At 39.5% G+C, this 22,748-nt stretch overlaps 4 protein-coding genes across 8 annotated transcripts in view; 3 read left to right on the top strand and 1 right to left on the bottom strand.

Annotated features, from left to right (window-relative positions):
* Window positions 1-2,678, top strand: part of LOC116045528 (SPHK1 interactor, AKAP domain containing) — a 65,293-nt gene extending 62,615 nt beyond the window's left edge. For all 4 annotated transcript variants that reach the window (XM_031293189.2, XM_031293188.2, XM_031293190.2 and 1 more), the window contains one exon: window positions 1,485-2,678. In XM_031293189.2, the coding sequence (XP_031149049.1) occupies window positions 1,485-1,634 (150 nt within the window). In that variant the 3' untranslated portion in view covers window positions 1,635-2,678. The remainder of the gene's footprint in view (window positions 1-1,484) is intronic.
* daw1 (dynein assembly factor with WDR repeat domains 1) lies at window positions 1,064-11,650 on the bottom strand. 2 transcript variants are annotated; one of them, XR_004897368.1, is made up of 14 exons: window positions 11,515-11,650; window positions 11,187-11,259; window positions 10,719-10,863; window positions 10,123-10,181; window positions 9,897-10,019; window positions 9,700-9,799; window positions 9,366-9,473; window positions 8,681-8,787; window positions 8,434-8,536; window positions 7,229-7,343; window positions 6,856-6,932; window positions 4,140-4,302; window positions 3,841-3,940; window positions 1,064-1,565 (listed from the first exon to the last, which is right to left on the bottom strand). XR_004897368.1 is itself a non-coding variant. In XM_031293221.2 (13 exons), exons 1-13 carry the CDS (start codon window positions 11,552-11,554, stop codon window positions 3,906-3,908), a joined length of 1,248 nt encoding a protein of 415 aa, XP_031149081.1. In that variant the 5' UTR covers window positions 11,555-11,650; the 3' UTR covers window positions 2,244-3,905. The 2 variants fall into 2 exon arrangements, 1 of the variants encoding a protein (XP_031149081.1); XM_031293221.2 differs by lacking the exon at window positions 1,064-1,565 and having other exon boundaries at window positions 2,244-3,940.
* Window positions 11,651-13,457: 1,807 nt separating this feature from the next.
* Window positions 13,458-17,989, top strand: slc19a3b (solute carrier family 19 member 3b). The gene is made up of 8 exons (XM_031293220.2): window positions 13,458-13,851; window positions 14,034-14,213; window positions 14,558-14,723; window positions 14,932-15,247; window positions 15,379-15,530; window positions 16,793-16,985; window positions 17,250-17,391; window positions 17,659-17,989. The coding sequence occupies exons 1-8, from the start codon at window positions 13,702-13,704 to the stop codon at window positions 17,809-17,811; spliced, it is 1,452 nt and encodes a 483-aa protein (XP_031149080.1). The 5' UTR covers window positions 13,458-13,701; the 3' UTR covers window positions 17,812-17,989.
* Window positions 17,990-19,310: 1,321 nt separating this feature from the next.
* slc19a3a (solute carrier family 19 member 3a) lies at window positions 19,311-22,649 on the top strand. Its single transcript, XM_031293218.2, has 7 exons — window positions 19,311-19,815; window positions 20,620-20,855; window positions 20,952-21,507; window positions 21,653-21,731; window positions 21,946-22,138; window positions 22,243-22,384; window positions 22,482-22,649. The coding sequence occupies exons 1-7, from the start codon at window positions 19,669-19,671 to the stop codon at window positions 22,629-22,631; spliced, it is 1,503 nt and encodes a 500-aa protein (XP_031149078.1). The 5' UTR covers window positions 19,311-19,668; the 3' UTR covers window positions 22,632-22,649.
* The last annotated feature ends 99 nt before the right edge of the window (window positions 22,650-22,748 follow it).

The raw sequence follows: 22,748 nt of genomic DNA on the forward strand, positions 1-22,748 counted from the left end.
ATGACTTTTACGATATACTAAACTTTGACTTTTTCATCACTTTTTTTGACATACTATACTGCAACTTTTTTTTTTACTTTTTTCGACATACTATACTATGACTTTTTTATCACTTTTTTGACATACTCTACTATGAATTTTTATCACTTTTTTTGACATGTGACTTTTTCATGATTCTTTTCGACATGCTATACTATGGCTTTTTATGACTTTTTTCGACATACTATACTGCAATTTGTTTTAAAACTTTTTCCAACATACTGTACTATGACTTTTTAATGATTCTTTTCCACATACTACGCTTTGACCTTTTTCGACATACTATACTATGCCTTTTTTATGACTTTTTGACATACTATTCGGACTTTTTAATGATTCTTTTCGACATACTACGCTTTGACTTTTTATGACTTTTTTTCGACATATTATACTATGACTTTTTTTAATCACTTTTTTTCGATATACTACACTATGACTTTTTTATCATTTTTTTCAACATACTATGACTTTTTTTATCACTTTTTTTCGACATATGACTTTTTTTCGATATACTAAACTAGGACTTTTCTTTCACTTTTTTCGACATACTATGATTTTTTTTTTTACTTTTTCCACATACTATATTATAACTTTTTTGACATACATATACAATGACTTTTCTTTGGAAAAAAAAAACTTAAAGCCCATGTTGCAGGTTAACCACCACTGTTGTAATTAACTGTTGTAAATTAAATACCCAATTAACGGGTACATAAAGCACTCAACATATGTATATCATTGTTAAAAATGTCACCAAATAGTGTTAAAGGTCAGTTTTTACCATTTTAGTCGTTTAGTGGGTTTTTTAACGCAATTCGGTGATGACGTCACGTTGGGGAGACGTGCCTCAGCCTAGCCTAGCCTAGGGAAAAGAGAATCATTGCAAACCGCTGTAAAATAGTATTACTTTTTCGTATTTTATTCCGTTTTGTGATATCCATTGTATTTGATGTTGTTGGGTAACAGTTTAAATGTTTATTACCAACAAGCATTAGAAAATAAACCCTGCAACATGGGCTTTAACAATATATCACTTTTCTTTAATACATTATTGGTATCATTCAACATTTCAATGATATTCGTAATTCACACCTATCCAACTGTTCTCACTACTTCACCTTCTTCTTACGCCTATTATGCCAGCAATCCAGTTTAGCTTTAGCTATTTAGGTTTTCAGCATTCACAATCAATTTCTGCAGAACATGCCTTTTCTAGTACCCTTTGTAATAAACCTTGCTTTGCGTTAGTCACTCATCACGAATTATGTTGCATTGATACAGTGTTCCAAGGAGTTATTATTAGTTATAAATATTACTGTTTAGTTGTGCTATCTATTCTTTTATACATACTGTAAATTTCACCATTAGTCAATAAGGTATATTGACCATTGGTATAATGACCATGTATTTATAGTTGGATTCATTTTGTGTGTGCTTTCTCTCAGTTCCAGAGGGTGGTTCATCTGATGTCTCAGAAGGCGTGGCGGATTGCAGACTTGTTCAGCGCTGTGGTCCAGTTCTGTAAACTACATGAGAAAGAGAAAGAGGACCAGTCTTTGTCCAGCCTGTTTGATTGGCTGTTGGAGACCCTGTAGGGCTCTACTCTGTAGCTTCCTCATACTGCAAACAAAGACACTTGTTCGCGCACACTTCTAACATGTTCCAACCTTTTTAAACGATCCTGTCTCGTCACACCAAGTGTCTCCTACTGTAAGCTGACAGCACAATGCGATCAGCATACTTGAGAAATTCATACACCTCAATCTGTCCATGAAAAGCTATGAATGGACCAGTCTCCCTTTAATAAAAGCATATTTTTGTTTTCACATTCACCCCTCTAGTGAGACACACACACAGAGCAAACTGTAGGTATACAGGTTGGACATTTTTGATGAGAATGAACTAGCCTTCACAAGATTATAGTCAGCAGGTTTTAACTGCTCCAGATTTTATATATATATATATATATATATATATATATATATATATATATATATATATATATTTACAGATTCTCAGAACCAAATTACACGTTTATTTATTTACTTATTCCAAATTAACACACATGAAGAAAAGTACCAATAGAAGATAGGAAAATCAGGTTAAATTCTCCCCACAACTTAATGTGCTCAAACCTTTTGTATCAAAACTACTTTGTAAAAGAGGCTGTTGAAACATAAGCCCAAAAAAAACCTTTCACTTTCTTCGGATTCGCCATTTAATAGTGCACATTTGCTCAAAGTAACAAAATGCCCATATCTTTGTTGTGTTCATCGGCCAACATACCACCTCTGTTGTTGAAACCTTGAAATTCAGTTCCAAGTAGATATGTTATCTTGTTTATGTTACATGAGAACGGATTATTTTAGATAGATGATTTGTAAATACTGTAGATTTGGAACTGCTGCACCTTGGAGTAGTGGACTGCTCTCTTTAGCTTTTACTATGTCAGGAAAACAGAGTACGGTTTGTAATGTTGAATTTGTATGTGAATTTGGTCCGTTTATTTCTCTACTTAGTGGTACTCTAGTGTTACATCAGCATTGGGAAAGAAAAGCACACAATTCCGCTGTAAACTCTGTCATGGTAGAACTGAATGTATTTATCTTTTGACATCAATAAATTTCTGTGATGTGAAATACAAGCAGTCTTGATCATTCGTAACATTCAGCAGAAAGGGAACTGAACACTGTTTAGTAGCACATTTATCCACATCAGTATTACATTGTATTGCCAAAAGTGTGTTGCAGATGCAGTGAGACTGTAAACCAACAGCTATATGATCTTGAAGCTACTGAATAAACATGTATCATTGTATTGTGCTTTTAGAAAATAATGCTTACAGAAAACATACAAGGCAGTAGGAACAGAAATATCAGAAGATTACCTTTGTTAGCTGATAACGGGCTAATGAAGATGACACAGCAATGCTCATGTATGAATATGATTAAACAAAACAAAATTTGGGATGTTTACAGCTCAGGTCGATGAGTCTAGGTCACACTTGCTAAAAGTCTCTACACAGCTTCATTGAATATCAGGTACAGTATATTTACAAAGCATGTTCACATGTATTTTAAAAACATGCTTCAAAGAACTAGTCTGTCATTTTGGGAAGTATGCTTAATATGCTTAGATGAGAAGACCACTCTCATTCCTGTCTTTTAAATAGGAAGCTAGAGCCAGAAGATGAGTAGCCTAGCCTCACACAGCTACTGTAGCCTGGCTTTGTCTAAAGTTTAAAAATCCACATAGCTGGTTTGTTAAATTGCAACACAAACAGAAATGTAAAAACAAGTTGTGGTCTTACGGGGAGTTATGTGCTGTAAGTATGTAGCTTGTTAATAACTGAGCTTTAGAGGGGCTGGTAGGTGTATTTTTGAACTTTGGACAGAGCCAGCTGCTTCCAGTCTTTATGCTAAGCTAAGCTAATCGCCTCCTGGCTTTGTCCAAGCATATGTCCCAAAATGTCAAACCATCCCAAAAACATAGTCGAAGACTTCCAACTGCTTGATGACATTTTATGAGCCAAGTTACCACACTGTTAACTCCACAGTAAACAGAAGGCTATGTCTACTGGTCAGACACAGTATAAATCTAGTACAGTCAGGGAACAAGTGAAGCTTTAAACAAACGAAAGAACAGGAGGAACATCAGAGAGAAAAATTATATAATGAAGCGGCGATGATTTGCAATGCCACTTAAACCTTACACAGATGCGGTAAACCAGACATTTACCTCAATATGACTACAGATTTTTCAGTTGGTATTGTACAATTAGAAAGATATACAGTGACATACATGGTAAACTGATTGTTGTGTCCATGTATATGCCTGTCTGAGCCTTGTAAGGGTCAAGGGAAGGGTCAGTACCAGATCCGACACGTGTTATCCTTGCTGCCTGCAGGAGAGCACAAACAAGAACAGGTGGCTGCACAGCAGGACACAGCTGCACGCTTTTCAAATCTAAAATGTAAAGTATTTGTGATGCCGGCTGGCAAGAAGCAGTTTAATCGTCACTCAAAGCTATATTGTAACAGTGCATGGTTGTCAGATGTATGTGTGGCTGCCAGATGTGGTGTGTGTGAGTTAGTGTATACCTGTAATTATAGTGTCACCCTCATAGTTGAAGACGCATGAGAAGATCTCGTCTGTGTGCCCCTCCAGGACTTGTAGGCAGACTCCAGACTGAACATCCCAAAGACGAGCTGTCTTGTCTGAGCTGGCAGTCAGGACCCTGCTGCCCTGGGGGCTGAAACAGATCTAACAAGAAAGGCAGGAGAGTTAAGGCTGTTTTATGCATCTGCATCAATTCCATGCCGTTGCTACGGCGTCGTGACCCTTTCGGAGTTCTGCGTCAGGGTTACTTTGCATCGCAGTGCATTTCACCGCCATAACGCTAGGGGGTGATTAGTCTGAGGTTATTTGCGAGGTGTCTGCCAGCCAGTTTATGTTATGTTAGCAAGCAAACTTTAGCACGACTGCCCACAAAGTACTGCTTGCTGGCGAAGTGCTAATTTCAAAACGTTACTGACATGTAGACACTTTGCAAATGGATAACCCCGTCGTTGTAACCCAAATATGAGTTTATTTGCAAAGCTTATGTCAGTGAACTAGCATGTTGCTACTCCCTGCAGTAGGCTGCTTGAAACACCGACTATCAACACACAGGACGAGTTGACCAATCACAGTCCTTGCAGTCTCCATCGCCTCGATGCAAAGTTATGGTAGTTATAAGAGCTACGGCGGAGGGCTCGGAGAGGGGTTCGCAGCGATGCAGAGGGGTCTGCGGGGGTACGCCGTCGATTCGATGCAGAAGCATAAAACAGCCTTTAGTCTTATTCAGAGATGTGGGTGCGTGCTATATGAGTGATAGAGTGAGCAAGAGAGAGTAACGAATAAGAGATTACACCAGAAGTGGTTGAAATGACAAAGAGGGAGGGGGAAGTGAGTGAGTTTCAAACTCTTTACCACATCAGCAACATTATTCTACAGAGGTCATTCAACTTTAAATACTTAAGGAGGATAAAGGCCCTAGCGGCACTACTTAGTGAAGAGTTTTTCCAGTAGAGTATTATGATAATCATGGCTGAATCTGATTGTGTTAGAGTGCTGGTTTATTGTTTCCTGAATGTTTTCCTATCTCCATAGTGAGGTAAAAAACAAAGATGATTAAATAAAGCTGGCTCTAGATGGCCATTTAAGTAAAGTATGCTTTTATTACAACTCTAGCACCAAGGAGTTACCCTAGACAGGGAATGGAAACTGACTAGAACAGGAGCTGACAAAGATAGAAGACCGGAGGAAGAAGATGAAAGTGGAAGCTATGACAGGAACAGAAATGGTGAGAAAATGGACAGAGAAGAGAGAAAAAACATCAGCAAAAAAAGGAGATGACAGGAAAGAGGTATAAATAAACATGACTAAAGCTATGTCCTAATTCCATATTACACACTAATTCTCACCTCATTTCCTTCACACTTATGCGGTTCACACTGCAAATGTTACGAAATTATGTATCCTCAGTTATGTAATCATTATGTATAGTTGTCAACATACAGTCCATCATTTATATTTTTCATAGTTAAATAGGAAAAGGCAGCAAAGGGAATTACCTAGAGGGACTGAGACATAGTGAAAATAAAAGTAAACATTCAGAGCGGGACACTGAAATAGAGGGATAGACCAAAGAAAAAAAACATGGTCATGGTTAAGAAGGCATGGAGGGGAGGGGGAGAGGTGTCCTTTTAGGGAGAGATTAGTGTCATAATCCTCTGGAATGATCCTCCATCCAGCCTACTTATTATCAACTGCCTGATGTTTCAGTAAACAGAGGTGACTTCTAAGCCCCTCATACATAGAAACCCTCTGAGCCAGAACCTGCAGGACATACAGAGCATGGCACCTAATGCCAGAGTATGTGTTTGTTGGACTCAGCTAATGCCAGACAATGTTATACCAGGGTAAAAGATGTGTGGTTACATGTGATGGCATGGATGCAACATTTGGTGCTGAGTTTAGAGGCTAATAACACAAAGTCAGACCATGCTAACTTATGGTCAGAGATGGCCGGTGGTATTTGTAATTTCTCATGGAGCGCTACCTCCAAAACATCTCGTTTGGAAGCTACATATTCAATTAGCCAGATCAAAAGAAGCATCACTACAGTCCTCTGTCCTACCAGCAGAGTTTCACCATGTGACACAGTAAGCACAAAAACAGCCTGAAGCCTAAACTCCTGTCCCTCTAACTCAGCATCACGCTTTATCCCATGTTAACAAGGCAAGTAGAGGCAATATCTTTTTTACCACACTGGCCAGGAGAACTGTAGGTAGATAGTGAGAGTTAATGTTACACAACAATCACAAGCTCATTTGCACCTGTTAGTTGCCTGGTGCATCCACAAACTTGTGGTTGTGCCCCATGGCCTGTTATAATAATACTTACTTCCAAACAGGTCTGTGAGATAATGTTTTGATAATGGGTAATTTATAGAGAGCCTAGGTCCTGGTTTACTTTTGTGCTACTCTGTTTCACTATGAAAAGCTAAAACATGAGCAAAGATTTACTATTTATTACTTTACAGCTCTTGTTAGCCTTACAGAGACACACTTGTACTAACCATATGGGATAAATTCATAGATGCAGAATAGAGTCATTGTTATATCTTTGTTAAAAAGAGAAATGAAAACAATAGTAAATACCTATTTAGCTTACTGAGAACAAAATACCCAGGCTTTAGCTTTTCTCTATGGTGACATAGAATAAATGTTTACAGGCAATGGCAGAGAAGCCATTATGGGTCCAGTCACTTACCTTAGAGATCTCTCCATCATGGCCCTCTAGGGTCACGAGACACTGATGTGTGGTTGCACTGAACACTCGCGCTGTACCTGACAGAGACAGGGACAAGCAGGGTTGTTAGTGTACATGTCATTTCTTACACGTCAAGTATTGAGGATGCATGGCGGTAGAAAAAATTTTTATTACATAAAGTAAACCTCAGGCATGTGATCTAAACAACACAAAATTGCTGGAGTGAGGGAAAAAATGGAAATGTGTATATATGTGTGTATATAATGTGTAATATACATCCACATATATGTGGGTGTATAATATATATATACTACTTTACTAGTAAAACTTTGCTAGTAATGTAAACATTTAGTAAATGAATTGTTAGTCTTACCATCAGCAGAGGCAGTAGCAATGAGCTGACCACTTAAATCAAAGCACACATCTAGCACCTCTTCTTTGTGTCCAACTAGGGTGGCCACACACTTCCCACTGACTGCCTCCCACAACTGAAAATACATACATATGTCACTGAGGGTTAGGGTCACACAAACCCTCAGTGACATAATTATAAATAAACAGGCAGGAAATACATAATAATAATAATAATAATAATAATAATAATAATAATAACTTTATTTATATAACACCTTGAAAAAAGAGTTTACAAAGTGCTTTGACAGACAAAGCAGATACCCAGAAGGCAATATAGCAACAGAAAGTATGGGTGCACGATTCAGAAAATGTCACGATTCGATATCGATTTTTAGGCTCAAGCTTCGATTCAAAATCGATTTTCGATTCAAAAACAATTCTCGATTAAAAAAACATTTCACAGTATGTAAATGTAGTTACTTTTCCCATGTGATTACATGACATACAATTAAAAAAAAAAAAATATGAATCGATTTTTGGAATGCTATGAATCGATTTTGAATCGGTAGAGCTTGAATCGTGATACGAATGTGAATCGATTTGTTTGCATACCCCTAACAGAAAGCCAAACAAAAGCAAGACAACATTAGGGTGAATAAAAACAAGACAAAAGACACAAAAACATAGAAGACAAATGAAAAACAATAAATAAAAAACTACATATAAAAGCAATAAAAAGATAAAAAGAAGCACATGATATCACATAAAATCAAGTCTCTAAAACATAAGCACAAACTAGGACACACATACATGTGAACAGTCTCATTAAATATGCCTGCATGCAGCTGGTAGCTTTACTTTAACCATCTCCCCTAGAGGAAATGCAGTGAGGGGGATAATTCGTCGGAGCATGACTCATCTTGGCATAATTAAGATATTTCGATTCAATTTTCTCTTTTAAATGATGTAGACCTTAGAGACAGGAGGTAGAGAGACGGAGAGTGGAAAATGGAGAAGGCTGAATATGGATGACAAGAACCATCCATCTCACATACCTTGTTTATAATAGCTTAAAATGGTAAATGAATAACAAACTAATGCTAAATATAATTCCAGTCTGTAAAGAGACGTTTTGGCAAAATAATGGTATTGTGAAGAGTTAAATAAAACACACACACACAAACAATTGCACATTTTTAAGTCTTTGGGCTGATGATAGTTCACCTTGCAGGTTTTGTCCATGGAGCCTGTTACTATGAGGGAGCAATCCCAGTTAAACTGAACATTGCTGATTTCCCCCCTGTGACCAATCAGAGTGTGGACACGTCTGAAAATAACAGAAAAGCAGCAATGAGTCAGTTGTGCACTTATGCATGCAAAATATATAGGTGTTATATATGGACTGTACAGTATTTACGACACACATGCAGACATCGTTGCATACATTGCAATAACAATGCTGATGTCTGACCTTCCTGAAGCAACATCCCATATAGCAACAGTGTGGTCAAAGGAGCCAGTGACAAGCTGATTTCCCACTGTGTTAAAGCATAGAGAGAGGACCTCTGCAGTGTGGCCCTGGATGAAATCAAAAAGAGAGCATTATCCCTCACCGTCTCTTATAAACTCCCTCTCTTTCTCCCCCTCTATGGATGAAAATGCACAACAAACACACAATATTATTTATTAAAATAAACATTGACACTTAAAGGGAGATTCTTAAATTCTTGAAATAAATAAATAAATAATAAAGAGCATGTACGCTCAATTGACTGCTGTCAGCATGATTGATTCTTCGTGGTGTGAAGTATTAACAGAGCTGAGAGAGAGAGTTGCTTCTCACTGAGACAGAGCCAGCCAACCAACCAGTCACACCACAGACCCACGTGCAGTCTGCACATCAAAGAGAGCTTACGCCTCCCCTCAGAATGGGTTATCAGTGGCCTTATTAAACAGCTGTTACATTCGCCATCAGATCATAGGTGGATATTTGGGGGTTACAAAAGACGCTGACCCTCAGCAGGGGTAACAACACTCAATTTAGGAATAATTACTCTTAGAAGTGAATGAAAAGTTAGTCAATGCAGTCGCGATAGCAGAAAAAAAGAGAACAAGAGAGGCATTGGGATATAGTAAGTAAAAAACAGATTACTCACAGTCAGAGTGGCCACCTCCTCCCCAGTCTCCACATCCCACAGCTTGGCAGTGGCATCCATGCTGCCTGTGGCCACCAGTGTACTCTGGGGGTTGAATGCCAGGCACACCTACACAATACGGAACTCTCTTTTACAGTTACTAGTGCTGGATTCTAGTAAAAAGCCAAAAAGGATTCGGCAGGTCTTGGGCACTAATAAAGGCATTTGGTCCTGCAGTGTAAAAATGTGCATAAATACTGACTATGTATAGTAGAATGTGGTATATGGAGCAACAATTGACTAAAAACAAACAGTAATTGAATAATTTTAATTTAAAACAGATTGTCATACATACTATTTCTGCCATGTGTCCGCGAAAGGTATGAAAACATTTGGCCGTCTCAGCACACCACAGTTTGCATGTCTTATCAAAAGAGCCGGTGGCAATCTTGTCTCTAAGTAAAATATAAAATAAAACAAAGAAACTGAGAGTCAAATAGAGCAGTTTTATCAGATGCTCTGAATGTATGTTTTGCTGAGACGGCTCATTACCCATAGGGGTTGTTGAATGCAATTGCATACACCACGTTTCTGTGACCTTCTAGTGCGTGCAGCTCTGTGCCTGAGGCTGTGTCCCAAACTCTACATGTCCTGTCATAGCTCCCAGTTATAAACCTGCAGAGTATCAGAGAGAAGAGTACAGATAAATTCAACGAACAAGAATACATAGCTTTCTGAACTCCAGTGTTAGACTTTTGTGTGGTGCAGATAACCCTACCTTGACCCTGATTTGTCAAAGGCAACGTTTGTCAGCGGCAGAATGTGTGCCTTTAGCTCCTACAAAAAAAGACCAGAGAAAGATTAGAGCTGACCTCCAGCCATGTAACCAACCCTAACCTCTTACCAATTATGTCTTGTGTATTCCTTAACACACTAAGACACTCATGAAGCACCTGTTGTTATCATGTTATTAGAGCACTGGCTAATTAATGTATACTACTCAAACTCCTAACTTTCCACAGATGTAAATAACATTCGCAAAGATTAAAAATCAGAGAACTAATATACTGCTGTAATTAGCTGATGTTGCCAAAACGTTATCATCCAAAATATTTTCAATTGCCTTTTTAGATGGCAAACTCCATTAGCGTTAGTTTTAGCACCTCAATCTGATGCTAAATAAATGTTTGTATGTATGTTTGTACCGATACAAAAGACAAAAGGATTTCGACACTTGTTTCATAAAACCATACTTACAACCTTTAAAGAGGAGTTACTTTATTGAATCTAGATTCTAGTCATGTCACTGTGTGAATGTATTTATTATTGTAAGTAATAATAATAATGAATGTAAGTGTGAGTCCAGTGTCTGACCTTGAAGAAACAGAACCTGTGGTGGTCCTGCTGGCCCTGTTTCTGCTGAAGTCGAAGGATCAGTTGTTTGACCTGATCAGCCCGGGACTCTGTGATCAAAGGCTCTGACTGCCTGATTTCTGCCAACAACTCATCTGGGTTTGTTCTGCATGGTGGGAGAATTTTTACACATGTTTAACTTAAGAACACCTGATACCTGTGTTTAGTATCACATTCAGAACAGTGGACATGCAGGTTAAGTAGGGTTGTTAGGTGATGGGTGAACCCCAAGTCACAGACAGGGCTATTTGGAGATATGTCTGACTAGATTAGTAATACAATTACAGTATTTGTGAAAGATGAAAAGCAACACTCCTACAGGAGGTTATTATGACGTTATCAGTTAGCTAACATAACCCCAGTGTTCTTAGCTAACGTTAGTTCACTTTATGAATGTTATCGTAAAGGTTCAGGATACAACTCACGCACTCTGAAGTTAAATCCAAAAGGTCGATTGATTTGGTCCTCAAATATCCTCCTTTTTCATATTCCAAGATTATACCTGAGAGCAGAAAAATGAATTGAACCAAAGGCCACTCATGAAGACTGCGCTGAATAAAACAACGGTAACGTTAATGCTAGCTACCTCAGCTAACCAAAATTATGGTTTGGGAGCTAGCTAGCTAGCTAGTGCTAGAGTAAAGTTAGACTAGCTAACGTTACTGCAAGTTGTCAAAGTTGAAAACATTCCTCTACAGCAGTGAAATATTCCCTGACGTTACAGTTAGGACAAATTACATTTTCCGTATTAACTTACCTGGTGGATAATATCTGAGAAAGAACCGTTTGAGTTTCATTGCCCCGTGTATTCAGGCAACTTCACATCACCTGTCAACAAACCGTTGCTATGGCAACAGACTCACAGCACAATGCCCGCGTGCACGCATTGCGCGTGCGTAGTAGGAACATAACCAAAACATCTCCAGAACTTGAACTGACATGTTTGTATATACAGTCTATGGTTTGTATCTCCGTCGAGATCTGTTCCCACCTACCTAAACCTTGCAGTTTTTGCTATTAGTGAGTGACGTATTTTATGTCTAGGTAAATGAGGAATATGGAATAAACAACATTGTTATGAATACCTCATGCAAAGGACAGTCCAGCTCAGTGTTCGAACTATATCGTGGCTTTTGGGGGAGCCCACTTTTTTTTTTTCACCAGGGGGGAGTCGTGTGCTTGCGACTTACAAATATACATAACGGCTACAAGTGTACTATACAGGACTTACTATTATACTTTATCGACATGAATTGATAGGTCAAACAGCCACCCACAAATAGTCTATAAACAAAGCATCAGGCTGTCTTTGAGATTTCACATGAACAATGGTTAAAGTTTGTCAGGCTACCGAAGAATACCATAACTCCTCCGTTCAATTAGGCCTAAGCGACGCACCCAAAGCTTCCATCCTTAACCGTTTTGCCAGCAGCGTGTTGGCATTTGAACAAAGTGCTGTGTGTCCACAGTCCACAGTGTGTGCATACGTATTACAGTTTTGCCTCCCCTCTAACATGTTCCGTTTGAACTTCAACTTTACTCTGCAAACAAAAGTGTATTGGGAGTTGCACCTTGAATTGCCTCCAGTCAGAACTTTGCTATTAAAATGTGAAAAGGTGAAGTGAAAAACATGCAGCTGTTACTTGCATCTATTCTGAATAAAACCAAAGGATGCACCCAATGGCCAAGTGTAACTTTGCTCAAGATGCAAAGGCGAAATACTGTCAAACAGCCATATCGGCTCTTCCAGTCTCTCCACTGCTGGCTGTTCCAATTTAACGGGAGAGAAGAGCAAGAGGGGTCTGACGAGCTGTTACCACCACCATCTTCAGTCAGAGAGGACATTATTTCTTCAGCGTCTTCTTGCGTTGTCACCCCGGAGGGAGGTGTGCCAGCAGGGCTTGCAGCAGGTGAATTGGTCGTGCTATTAACGCTATTACCTTTAGTAGGCTAGCCTAAAACCAAAACTAATTAAGCTGCCTTGTTTTCTTTTTGCCATGGCTATATGATGCTAAATGGATTTCAAGGACTTTGCGCGCCGATTAATGGCCTCCAACGTTTATATTTGTTCTACGAATCTTTGAGTTAACATCATAGACAGTAGAAGGTTAACATGTACTAAACATGAGTTGAATTTGCACCGCAGCGCCGCCACGCCTTGATGCTCATGACAAGAATAGCATGTATTTATCTTTATTGTCATGCTGAATGAATGATATTTTTGCAATTTTACACATAATAATCCACGATGATCACATTACACAAAACTGAAATTGCACGTCAAAATGACACACTGTTAATATTTTTAGAGACCCCCCAAAATTTCACAAATCACATTTTCAGGGGAGATGTCTTATTAAGGGGAGCCTATCTCCCCGTAGTTCGCACCCTGGCTCAATACTTTAGCAGAGTCATAGAATCCAAACTCCAACTTGGGTTTGGATTTTATATGGTGAATAATTATTATATTTTTGCACTTAAATGTTATATTCTAATTCATACAGCTGTTATATACACACTATTAATAAACAGTTTTGCCTTTATGCTGCAGAAGGGGAGTCATCTTATTCCCAGGCTCAATTTGACTGCCTCTGCCTACGGTAACAATAAGAAGTTTCATTTCTCTCAGTCTCTTGTGAATATAATATATTACAGACTTAAGGCTTGTAGGCTACTGATAGCTAAACCTGAAGAAAGTCTAATTTCATCACCTCTCCGTTTCCTAACAGGTTGAAGTCTATCGCTCATAAACTAAGGCACGTGCAGATCATAAAGATTACTTTTGTATATTCTAGCTACTATGAATACTGAGCTTTAACAACAGTCAATAAACTGAGGGATAGTCCAGGTAGTAGGCTTCAGATATAGGACAAGGTGCTCAGGCAGCACTCCTGAAAATAAAAAACTAAAGACAATCTCTGGGAAATTCTGCTGAGGTAAAAGCATGGGCAGTTGGGCCAAGCTGAAGTCCTCCAGCTGGGCTTATCCTACTGCAGTCCTGTCACTTTATGGGTTTTTTGCTAACTGCAGAGTAGCAGAGCCCTTCCTCACACCATACCTAATTGGACCACACAAGAACATCTCTGGAGAAGTGGTAAGCATGGCAGACACATACATACTGTTATGTACAGACACGTACACAGAGTTGCTCTTTAGCCTACATACATTAAGTACTGTATCTTTCATTAGGAGCTCTTATCAGAGACCAACCACTGAAACAATGAAACATGCCATAGACAGATAGCGTGCCTGGATCAGAATTGTTGTTTCCTACAGGTGACCAACTACCTGTTCCCTATCTGGACGTACTCCTACCTCGCCTTCCTTTTCCCCGTCTTCCTCCTGACTGACTTCCTGAGGCACAAGCCCCTCATTGTGGTACAGGGGCTCTTCCTGGTCACCAACTATGTCCTGCTCTGTTTTGCCCCAGGGCTGCCTGCAATGATCTTCCTTCAGGTCCATTGAAAAATTGATAAATATGATTGAAAAGAGTTGAATAGTAATGATGTTCTTCATAATACTTTAGATTTATTGAGAATAATCAAAACTGCAGCACTGCACGTGGTGTTGTGTGTCCTGACATAGATAGTTAGGCCAATTAAAAAACAAAAAGATCTTATTAAGATAATGCAAACTATTTTAATCTTGCTGTTAATGGACATAACACAGTGTTGCTGCACTGTTGCATATTACTCAAGAAAAACTTCTAAAAGTAGATTGCATTATGTTATTCATTCCTGGTACAAGGTGCTTCATTACAGGGTGCAATCTCTTTAACAACTGTTCCATCCCACCCACAGATCAACTATGCCGTAGTGACTTCTACAGAGGTGGCCTACTTTTCCTACATTTACAGCGTGATTCCAGTTGAGAATTACCAAAGAGCCACTGGTTACCTGCGCAGTGCTATGCTAACTGGGTATACATTTGGTGCCAGCCTGGGCCAAGTGCTGGTCTCCCTGGCAGGTAGGGCTTCCTAGCCTATAATAAACACAGAATAAATAAAATAAATCTTAGATAAGTATTGTAGCTCTGTATTTTCTCCACATTAAAATGAAGAATACAGTACTCTTCAAAACAGATCATAAATACCTGCAATTACAGTATAATAACGTACAATAAAGTATTGAGCAATATGAGGAAGCACTGATGAAGTATGAAATCTAATCAATAGGAGTGGACTACTTCTACATCAATGCTATCACTCTGGGGATGGTAAGCATGGCTTTTCTCATCTCCTTCTGGTTGCCCATGCCCCAGAGGAGCCTGTTTTTCAAAGGGATAAAGGCAGCAGCAGTGGGCTCACAGTCCCAACAGGAGGGGCCTCTGGGAGTGGATGTGCCCGAGGAACCAGTGGTGGCTGAGGATGAAGCTGGCTCAGGGAGAGAGAAGATGGAGCATAATGGCAGTGCTGGCTGGTGCAGCTGGAAAAATGCGGCCACTGCAGGCCATCTACTTTGGCAAAGCTTCAGGGAGTCATATTCTTCCAGGCATTTATACAATTTTGTTTATCAATACACACCACACTTTACAGTTCTGTCGAGCAGACACCTAGTAGGATACCCCTCTACAGTAATTACAGTCATGGTTATAATCTGTTTTAATAATGACCACCATGCAGGGATTTAATCTACTGGTCTGTGTGGTGGGCTCTGGCCACAGCTGGCTATGTGCAGGTGTTCAACTACATCCAGCTAATGTGGGACCATATAGAACCATCTGCAACATCATCCATCTACAACGGAGGTGTAGAGGCTGTGTGCTCCCTTGTAGGTAAGACTGGTTGTAGGTGTGTGTGCGTAAGAGAGAAAACCATACAGAAAGAAAGACACAAAACATTTGTGGTTCCCATTTCTAGTAAGATCATACTTTAGCTATACTTTAGTCCGCTTCAGTATCATTATGTGCAGATCCTAAAGCATAAGTCTGGTGATAGTCTAGATTTTTGTCAACAGATCCCATGAAAAGACCAACATAAACAATGAATTTAACTTACTAATAAGTATTGTCTGTCTGGCCTGATGTCGTAAGTACTTAATAGCCCCTACTAGTTTGAGTAATATTTGTTAAAAACTACACAGCCCAGCTGTTGTATGAAATTATGTCAATTAACAAAAACTAAAGAATATATTTGTTACCCTTTTTCTATCTATCTTTAATAGAAAAGAATGGGCCACAGGGTCGGGAAGTCGGAAAGTGCTAACAGACTTAAATATTGTTGGTTTTGGTGTTTTCATCAGTTTGTTGACAATAACAAAACTATAGCTTGTCACCGTCTTTAAAAAGATATTACCTTCCAAAAACATTGTGGAAACGGGACAAACCAGTCATAAACTAAAGATTTGAGTTTTCTCAGAATAATGTGCACAAAAGCACATTTTAATGAAAGAGTGAAAGTTGCTTTTGCACACTGTATCTGACAGAAGAACAAGAACTTCATAGAAGCAGGGGGTGACTGATTGAACCAGCAGTTCAATTAAGTGGATTGCAGAAGACTGCAGCACAACCACATTATATAGAACAAAATAAAATGTAACAATGTTATTAAAAGCTGCCGTGTTTGATGGCACACAGACCTATAAAAACTTGCAATTAAAAGAAAACAACCATGCCATTCTAGGCTATACAGGATGCCTGATTAAATGGGAAATGTGTATTGATTTTAAAAGGGAATAGCAGCATCATGGTCCTGTTGGCTTACACTCAACCTGGCTCAGCATGAGAAGAAGAGTAATTGCTTCAATTAAAGAGATAAAGTTAGGAGTAATGGATTCTTTGATTATTGCTGATAGTTGATTCCAAGAGCTGGGTAAAAGTGGTTCATCATAAAAGGCATGTGCTGTGGAGGCCAGCAAAGGCATGTGTGCATTAGGTTTTTTTTAAGAAGCCACACTGATGTTTGTACCATCGTTTAATGAAATAAATGTTGTTGTTAGGGTTAATAAATGAATGAAACAAGGATGCACAGGCACAGTGGAGGTGTTGTCCACTGGAATGACAGATTAATCCGTTCATCCTTGTCTTCCGTGGGCCAGGTGCTGCAGCAGCCTTCTCCGTGGGCCACATCAAGGTGAGCTGGGCCGTGTGGGGAGAGCTGGCATTAGGGTTGTTCTCAGCTGTAGGGACAGGTGCTGTGTTTCTGATGGCGCTCACCAGCAGTATCTGGGCATGCTATGCTGCTTATGTCATATTTAAGTCTTGCTACATGCTTCTCATCACCATCACAACGTAAGTTAACTGTAGAATTTCCACAACTCCAATTTTATTTCTTATGTTTTTCAAAAACAGCTCCTCTCTGTAGATGGAGGAACAGCAGAGCTTGAAGCCTAAAATTACATATTCAACTCCTCAACTCAATTTTGTTTAAAAAGTCACCCAAAAAAGTTGATTTCTTTTCACAGCTCTATTGTGCATTGCTTATAAATATCTATGACAGTGTAAGCAGCTAGAACTTTCTAGTTCTCAGAAATTATAACCACTTTGTCATTCTAGATTTCAAATCGCATCCAACCTCTCCATGCAGTGCTACGCCTTGACTTTCGGGATCAACACTTTTGTAGCCCTTTCCCTGCAGACCATTATAACGGTCATAGTTGTTGATGAAGCTGCACTGGGACTGGACATTGTGACACAGGTATGTGCATACACAGTATTTATTTATTAATGTTTTAATTAAATGGCAGAATACAGGAAATGTAACACTACCAATCTCTGGGTGAGCTTTCTCTGAATCAAGAATGTGAGCAGCATTAGTTGCAACAGCAATCTGTTGGATAAATGTGATGAAAGGGCGACAGTGACACCTGGTGTTTATCATTCACTGTTGCACGCAGACAGGTTTGATGATCCATATCATGACTCAAATAACAATGTTGAGAATGACTGAGGGCTTTCTCTGCAGTTCATCATCTACGGCAGCTACTACGCCGTCATCTCGGTCCTCTTTCTGATCCGAGGGACCTACACTGCCTGTATAAATCAATGCAATCCTGAGCACACTGAAACCAAGGAACAAGAGTCTGGTGTGGTGGTAATCTCTGCTGAGCGTTTCTGACCAAGGTCAACAAACTGTTATCATCTTGATAATACTAAACATCAGGTGAATGTTCCATTTATTTATGGGAAATAAAATAAGCCTACATCAACAGTATTACTGGTCTCTAATGAGTGCCCCTAGATAGCAATGATCTGACTCATGCATGTTTTCCATATTACCTCTACAACTTGTTATCTCTACAAGAATCTACAGAGCCAAATAGCATAATAAAGCTGCAATTATTACTGGTTAGTCAAGTGTAATTAAGATAAATTCCTGCACTGGGTTGCACCAGCTATGTGTAAGTTCAAACGCAGACTAGTTTAAACACAAGTTCTAAGTTAGGTTGGAGTTTACACGCTACTTACATTTTAAGGGGTTGCACCAGCTGAAATAGTTCTAATCTTGATATTTAGGTTGATTTTGAATACTCACGCTTTTGTTTACCATGAGCGGAGAGGATTTCTGACCTGCTGGCAGCAGACTTGGTGACAACTACAACTTAAAGATATAATATGTAATATTTCTGCATTAAAATGTCTATACCTATGTATATATTTTTTAATTGTATACTTTACATCATCCCAAATGATACCAATAATGTTCAAACCCAGAGAAATCTGTAAATTTAATCTATGACATGGAGCATGTTGTTTGGTTGCCTGTCAATGGCGTGTAGCCTTTGACCCCTCTAACTTCTGTCAAAACACGGGAAACACAGATGATACAATGTTTGGGAGTAACTGTAAATCATGTCAAAGAATTATACTCAGTAACAGTAATACAGCATTTGTTTCTGCCACACAGCATCACACGGCAAAAGCAATGAAAGGAAGAGAGGAAAGGAGGATGGTTTTTAAAGAGTTCAAAGGAAAGCAGGAGAAATGAGGTGTGCAAGAAGGAACAGGAGAGGAGAGAAGAGACAATAATATCAAGCCTTAGATTTGGACACACTAGACTACACTATTCTAAATAGGTAAGCATAATACAATAATGTGATTACTGTGGGCATAGATGAAATAGAGCATATTATGCTATATTGTTAGAAATATGAGGACTAAAGAAGTAATTTGATTCAAAACCTCACAAAGTAAAGTAAAAGTACAGTGTGAGCTAATAGATTTTCTACAATAGAATAAAGTTGTTTTTTTCAATTTATAATTAATATATGTTTGAATATATTAGATAATGGATGTAGGCTATTAGATTCTGATCCATACTTCATACCAGTTGGTGGCGGTAATGCACCAAATCGTTGTTTGCCAACCGTAAAGAAACCTGAAAGAAGAACAAGAAGCACGTGGATTCGCTTTGCAAAATCAAAACAAATTCAACGGTAAATTTGCCGCAAGACGTAAACGTTGAAATGCTGGCTGGTTAATAATCTAATAATAATAAACAGTACATCAAGAATATTGCTTTTCACTAATTGGCCACGGTAAAGTGACAACGTCAGTTTTTGCGACAATATTATGGGTAGTGTGGACTTTACGTTAGTGTAACTTTACGTCTCCGTGGTGCAACCGTTCTCTTAATACATCCATGGCTGCAACCAAACAGCGACGCAACTTTTTAACTACTTTCATCGTATCGTAAGTGCGGACTTTAGAGCCTGAAGTTACACACAGGTGGTGCAAACTTCAGCTGGAGTTTGTCTGATTGCCAGTTTGATTTTGACACGTTTATCTCGGCTTGACCTGCACCGTCAGGGTAGCGCTGCTCTTTGACAAAATAATCTCAACACTTACACAACCTTAGTGTTTCCTACAACTAGGCAAGACGGAAATAATAGCATGCAGAGGAACATAAACACCTGAGACAGGTAGAAGAACGGCAGAAGATGGTGGCAGTGAGGAGGTAGAAAAACGGCAGAAGATGGAGGCAGTAAGGAGGTGGAGGGCAGACTGGAGGTGTCCCACTACTCTGCTGTGTATTTACGGATTCTTCAGCACAGTTAAACCCCTGGAACCTTTCCTCATCCCATACTTGACAGGACCGGAGAAGAATCTGACAACAGAACAGGTATAAACGCAAAGACAATGACTAAATAACTTAAGCAAATCATAAATCCGGAAAATATAAAAATGCAACCCAGACAGTCTAAAGAGCGATCATGGCTTAGCATGTAGCCTACACTGACTGTTTTGTGACTTTGACACCAAAACCTAAAATGCCTAATGTAGTAACTTTTTTGTACTTGCAGAAATTACATTTACATGTTAATCATGGCTTACGTAAGTTTAGTGTCACAAATTTTCCAAAAACTGAGTCCCAAATGATGTCTTCCCTTCAACCTTGAAAAAACCTTTACATTTTTTATAATTTTTCTTCTACACATTTTCAGCGCTTATTTCTACGTCCCATATTTTCTGATATAAAACAAAAATTTAAAACGGGTCAATGTGACCCGAGGTCAACACAAGGGTTAAGGACATTGTATGGGGAATTTGGGACACTAAACTGCACGTATACCGTTAATCATTACAAAATAACCAAGCTGGTGAATCACAATAAAGAGTACAATCTTTATTACGTGAATGATAAAAATTCAATCATGATTATAAAACCTTTTGATTTATTGCTATGAGCAGGGGCGTAGGACTGAGAGGAGAAAGGGGCCCGAGTATACAGAGCCTTTATGTGAGGAGGGCCCACAAAGATACTAGAATGAATAGTCATGGATGAGGGGAAGTGCCCATAGAGAATACCTATTGTATAGGGTCCAGAAATGTGTGCTATGCCCCTGGCTACGAGGTAATACATCCTATATTACACGCAATATCTCCTTAACACTTATTTTTTTCTCCATTGGTGCTTTGTCATCAGGTAAACAATCAAATTTTCCCGGTGTGGACGTACTCCTACCTATCTGTGCTGGTGCCAGTGTTCCTGCTGACTGACTGGCTGCGTTACAAGCCTGTGGTGGTGTTTCAGAGTGTCACCCTCTTCATTACCACAGCAATGCTACTCTGGCTGAAAAGTGTACCAGCCATGCAGGCCATGCAGTTCTTCTACGGGGTGGTGACAGCCAGCGAGGTGGCCTACTTCTCCTACATCTACAGGTCATGTACTTTAGCTTAAGGGGGCGGGAGGGGGGGGTTGAATTTTGCATCTTTAGGACAGACGTCATAACATTTTGAACATGTTGCTTATTACAGTGTGGTGGATCAGAAGAGGTACCGGAAGGCCACCTCTTACTGCCGCAGTGTCCAGCTCCTGGGCTACACAGTGGGCTCTGTGCTGGGCCAGCTGCTCATCAGCTTCAACCTCATGTCCTACAACAACATCCTGGTGCTTACTCTAGTTCTCACCGCCATCGCTCTCCTCGTGTCCTGCCTCCTGCCAATGCCACAGCAGAGTATGTTCTTTCATCGCAGACATGCTGGTCAGAAAACAGGGACAGAGGGAGCAGAGAGGCATGAAGATGGGACTTGGGATGAAACAGAACACACAAGCATAGCAAAGATATCCCTGAAAGAAATAAGAGATGAGAAGGCAGAGGAAACAGAGGATAAAGCAGGAGTGGGACTGGATGAAAAAGGGCCCAGGACTGAGGACCTTGAGGAGTCGGTTGGTGCAGAGAGCTGCAGCCAAGTGCTCATCCTGCTGTGGAGGGACTTCCTCCAGTGCTACTCCTCGAGACAGTTGCTCTACTGGTCAGTGTGGTGGGCAATGGCCACCTGCGGCTATAACCAGACTGTCAACTATGTGCAGGTCAGTTGTGAAGTCAACATAAACAAAAAAGTGAAAATTAAAAAGCTGCACACCTGCTTTGTACATATTTATCCAGTGATCACCACTTACTTGTGTGATTAGCACTTCCAGATCAGCTAAATGATCATTGCAATGTACCCTGCAGGTGCTGTGGGAGCACGTGCAGCCTTCTCAGAACTTAAGCATCTACAATGGAGGCGTGGAGGCAGTGTCCAACCTGTTGAGTAAGCAACATCATAAAGGTTTCCAGTGCAGAATACAGACTAGAAAAGGAAAAAAAACAACTAATGCTTCCATTACATATCATATTATATACAGTATTTAATTACAAAAGGTGAATTACTTGACAGCTTTTGTGTGATAGAAATCGGAGCCATTTTCTCAGTGCCTATTAAATTATCATCCCTACTACAGTAATCCTAAATCAATGTTTTGCAGGTGCAGCAACAGCTTACGGTATAGGCTTTACTGAGGTGAGATGGGAACAATGGGGAGAGCTGGCCCTTGGTGGTTTCTCTGGACTTGGTGCAGCAGCACTCTTTCTCATGACCTTTGTCGGCAACATCTGGGTCTGCTACGCTGGTTACGTCATTTTCAAGTGCCTGTACATGCTGCTGATAACAATAGCCATGTAAGAATGTTATATAAAATGGGTTGTTTTACCATGATTCAGACTAATTTTATTGCAGGCAGGACAGGAAAAAAGTGCATTTAAATAAACAATACTTCTCTTAGGTACCAGATTGCAGCTGACCTGTCAATGGAAAGATATGCACTGGTCTTTGGAGCAAACAACTTTGGAGCATTGACTTTACAGACAATCATCACTTCTGTTGTGGTGGACAGTAGAGGACTGGGCCTGGGTATCATTCCTCAGGTGAGCAGTCTGATCAGAAAATGGCAGTCAGGCCTTCAGTAGATGTAGCAGAAGTGTTTGTATGTCCACTCATCACTGTTCAACGCTTCTTTCGCAGTTCACCATATATGCCAGCTACTTCTCATTCATCGCGGTTGTTTTTTCACTTCGGGGACTGTTTACCATTTGGAGAGTGCAGAGAAACAACAAAGATTCCCCACCTTCAGTCAAAAATGAACCTCCAGTGTTGGACGAACACAGATTCTGAATACAAGGGATTTGATTTTAAAGCTTCAAATTACTGACTGCGTATATATATATATATATATATATATATATATATATATATATATATATATATATATATATATATATATATATATAT

Source organism: Sander lucioperca, chromosome 5, assembly GCF_008315115.2.
Source record: "Sander lucioperca isolate FBNREF2018 chromosome 5, SLUC_FBN_1.2, whole genome shotgun sequence".
Lineage (NCBI taxonomy): Eukaryota > Metazoa > Chordata > Actinopteri > Perciformes > Percidae > Sander > Sander lucioperca.